General features: G+C 45.0%; 1 protein-coding gene across 1 annotated transcript in view; it reads left to right on the top strand.

Moving 5' to 3' along the window:
* Window positions 1-3,773, top strand: part of LOC116073721 (sodium channel protein type 11 subunit alpha-like) — a 131,895-nt gene that overhangs the window by 14,384 nt on the left and 113,738 nt on the right. Inside the window, exons 3-4 of the mRNA XM_031345745.1 lie at window positions 1,963-2,104; window positions 3,116-3,313. Of these exons, the coding sequence (XP_031201605.1) occupies window positions 1,963-2,104; window positions 3,116-3,313 (340 nt within the window). The remainder of the gene's footprint in view (window positions 1-1,962; window positions 2,105-3,115; window positions 3,314-3,773) is intronic.

Genomic DNA, 3,773 nt, shown 5'->3' with positions numbered 1-3,773 from the left:
GACTATGAGACCCAAAAAGGAATTCCCCCTTGTTTGAGCACAGAATATTAATCCACAGGAAAGCAGGCAATATTCTCTCATGGGAAAGCTACAGAAGATTGATAAGATAGAATCTCATGGATTTATTATAATGGGTACATGAGGATGAGTGAATAAATCAATGTGTGTTTCTCTCTCCATGGCAAACTGGAAACTTAAAAAGCTGATTGTTAACTGTACCAAGTGGGCAGGACCAAAGGACTCAGGAGGGAGACTTAGTAACTACTACACACACATATATATATTATATATTATATTAATAACTAATATGTAATAGTTATTATGTTAATAACTATTATATATAATCATATTATATATAAACATATTATATATTTATATATATAATAGTTATTGTTTTCTTTTTTCTTTTTCTCTAATTTAATTTTTGTTTTCCAGTTTATCCTTTTATCATTTGTCTGTGTCATACATGTATATAATGAGTTGTAGGGATTTCCCCACTACCCTTCTTCTCCCTGCTCCTTCTCCTCTGAAACATGTCCTCTTTGCAATACATCCTTGTGGTGTTTATGTGTGTGTGTATATGTGGTATGTGGTGTGTATGGTATGTGTGTGGGTATGTATGTGTAGTATGTGGTGTGGTGTGTGTGTGGTATGGTGTGTGTGTGTGTATGTGTGTGTATGTGGTGTGTGTATGTATGTGGTATGTGATGTGTGGTGTGTGTCTGGTATGTGTGTGTGATATGTGGTGTGTGTGTGTGTGTGGTGCATGTATGTGTATGTTTGTGTGTGTGTGTGGTGTGTGTATTTGTGTAATGTGGTTGTGTGTATATGTGGTGTGTGTGTATGTGTGTGGTATGTAGTATGTGGTATGTGTGGTGTGGTGTGTGATATGTGTGTGTGCAGTGCAATGTGTGTATGTTTGGTGTGTGTATATGTGTGTTATGTATGTGTATATGTGTGGTGTGTGTATGTGTAGTGTATTTGTATGTGTAGTGTGTGTATGTATGGTGTGTGTGAATATGTGTATATGTGGTATGTGTGTGTATATGTGGTGTGTGTGTGGTGTGGTGTGTATGTGTGGTGCATGGTGTGTGTGTGTGGTGCATTTATGTGTGTGTTTGTGTGTGTGTGGTGTATTTGTGTAATGTGGTTGTGTGTGTATGTGGTGTGTGTGTATGTGTATGGTATGTAGTATGTGGTATGTGTGGTGTGGTGTGTGATATGTGTGTGTGCAGTGCAGTGTGTGTATGTTTGGTGTGTGTATATGTGTTATGTATGTGTATATGTGTGGTGTGCGTATGTGTAGTATATTTGTATGTGTAGTGTGTGTATGTATGGTGTGTGTGTGTGTATATGTGGTGTGTGTGTGGTGTGGTGTGTGTGTGTATGTGTGTGTATGTGGTGTGTGTGTGTGTGTATATGTGGTGTGTGTGTGTGCTGGGGTGTGTGTGTGTGTATGTGTGTGTATGTGGTGTGTGTGTGTGTCCCCCATTGAGTTTAATCAGGGTTGCTTACAGGGACATGGCTGGGAGTAGGGTTCGCTACTGGAGTAATGGAGCTTACCAGTGGCTATGTCCCTTCCCCAGCAACCACTACCTGTCACTCTTTGCTCATGGAGAAGGTGGGGCCTCTTGAGGGACTCCTGTTTGCATGACGGGATGTTGACAGGTCCCATCTTGTGAAGCTCTGTGCTGGTTCCCACAGCTCCTGGGACGTGGGTTTTTATATTGCTATAGTGCCTTGGACCTGCATTTAATCTATCAATGAGTACCTGGCTAATATGATTTCATGATTGATCCCTTGGGAGGGTCAGTGAGAGTCCTTGAGGGGACATCAGGGAAACTCAGCAGGCAGAGGGGGGTATGGGGAGACAGCCATTCTCTATGTTTCTTGAGGAAGTTGCGCTGGGTGCAGGGGTAGCCAATCTAATCTTTTCTTGATTCCCTGGTCTCCAACATCTAGATCCTGTCCCACCGGTTCTACGTGCAATAAAACCGCATTTAACCCAGACTATAATTATACGAATTTTGACAACTTTGGCTGGTCTTTTCTCGCCATGTTCCGGGTTATGACTCAAGACTCCTGGGAGAAGCTTTATCGACAGGTTCCTATTTATATTCTCCCTAATTCCCTCGATCTATTCTGACTTCCTTCTGACTAAACAACCCGTTTGTCATTTATTTAAACCCTACCCTCCAGCTCCTCCTTTGCCATCTCTTGCTTCTCTGAGTTGGCTATACGATTGAATCCTGCTTCAGAGACTGTGTTCGAAACTCTTAAGACAATGAAACACTGGAAATAAGAGCACAAACAAACCCTTTCTTCATGCACTACCTGTTGCCTGCTTTTCCAGCCTTAGCTCTCTCTTTCCCTCCCTCCCTCCCTCCCTCTCTCTCTCTCTCTCTCTCTCTCTCTCTCTCTTCTCTCTTTCCTGCCTTTTATACTTTGAAAACTCACAAGCATCATGGGGTGACTTATGGACAGTCCACTCACGGAGTGACCGCTCTGTGGATGTATGGCGGTTCCACTACCGGAGAGGAGGCTAGGAGTTGTAGTGTCACTGGGAGGCTGGAAGCGGTGGCTCTCTTGCCTTTTGGCTTTTCTGGATCACAATGGACTGAGATGAATTATCATGGGCCACATGGGGCAGGAGGGGGCTCACTTGCATTTGCAGGTTTTGAGATCACACATGTATTTCTTTTACAAGACCGTGCAGCAGTACTTGGTCATTCACAAAGCTCAGGGTTGGGGAGATAGCTCAGCGGTTAAGAGCACTTGATCCTCTGGGGTTTCTAGTAGCCCCACATCATACAGCTCACGACTGCCTTCACTCCAGACCTAGGGGACCTGACACCTTTTTTTCTGGCTATAAACACACAGCACGCACCATCACAGTCATACACATAAAGATAAGTAAATCTTAAATGTGATTGAGTTATAAGATATTCCAAAATATCTCCTATTTTAAGTAAGTTTACGGTTTGTGTTTGGGTCACTCGGAGCTGCCCTGGGCTATGACTAGACACTCCTGCTGGAGACCAGAGCATCTGCGACCATATCATCCTGTCGGACTATGGAAGGTACAAAGGATATACATTGTGTTCTGTCCTTGCAGATCCTCCAGACCTCTGGGATCTACTTTGTCTTCTTCTTCGTGGTGGTCATCTTCCTGGGCTCTTTCTACTTGCTCAACTTAACCCTGGCCGTTGTCACCATGGCTTACGTAGAACAGAACAGAAATGTGGCTGCCGAGACCGAAGCTAAGGAGAGGATGTTTCAGGAAACCAACCACCTGTTAATGGAGGAGATGAAGGTAGGGCTGAGACAGCAGGGGCTGTTTCAGGGGCCAGCGGGACCCCAGAGACGTTGTGAGGGAGGCTAAGGTGGCCTCTTGGGGCCAGGTCTCAGCCCTTTGGTGCTCTGTGTTTTACTGGGAATTTGAGCCCTATGCAGGCGGGCTGTGTTGCTGCTCTTCTCCAACTGGTGTGGACACAGGGTACTGGAGAGTATGGTCTCAATGCTTTTTGAGTTTTGGGAACCTGTACAATCGGAGAGCGTGTACTGAACGACTGGCTGTAGAATGTGACTTACTTATGTGCACTCGTAGGCTGTGCACACCTAGGCTCTGTTGTCAACCTTCCTATGCAAGCCCGAAGACGTTTTTCTTCAGAACCTTCACTGGGGGAGTGCTGGGGCTCTGCTACGGGAAGTGGTGGTGTTCCCCCCTTCCTAGAATCCCAGCCCAGCTACCCCCACCCCAAGAAGTTCCCCTG

This window comes from Mastomys coucha, unplaced genomic scaffold (assembly GCF_008632895.1).
Source record: "Mastomys coucha isolate ucsf_1 unplaced genomic scaffold, UCSF_Mcou_1 pScaffold23, whole genome shotgun sequence".
NCBI lineage: Eukaryota > Metazoa > Chordata > Mammalia > Rodentia > Muridae > Mastomys > Mastomys coucha.
This window is presented reverse-complemented; position numbering and strand designations above follow the sequence as displayed.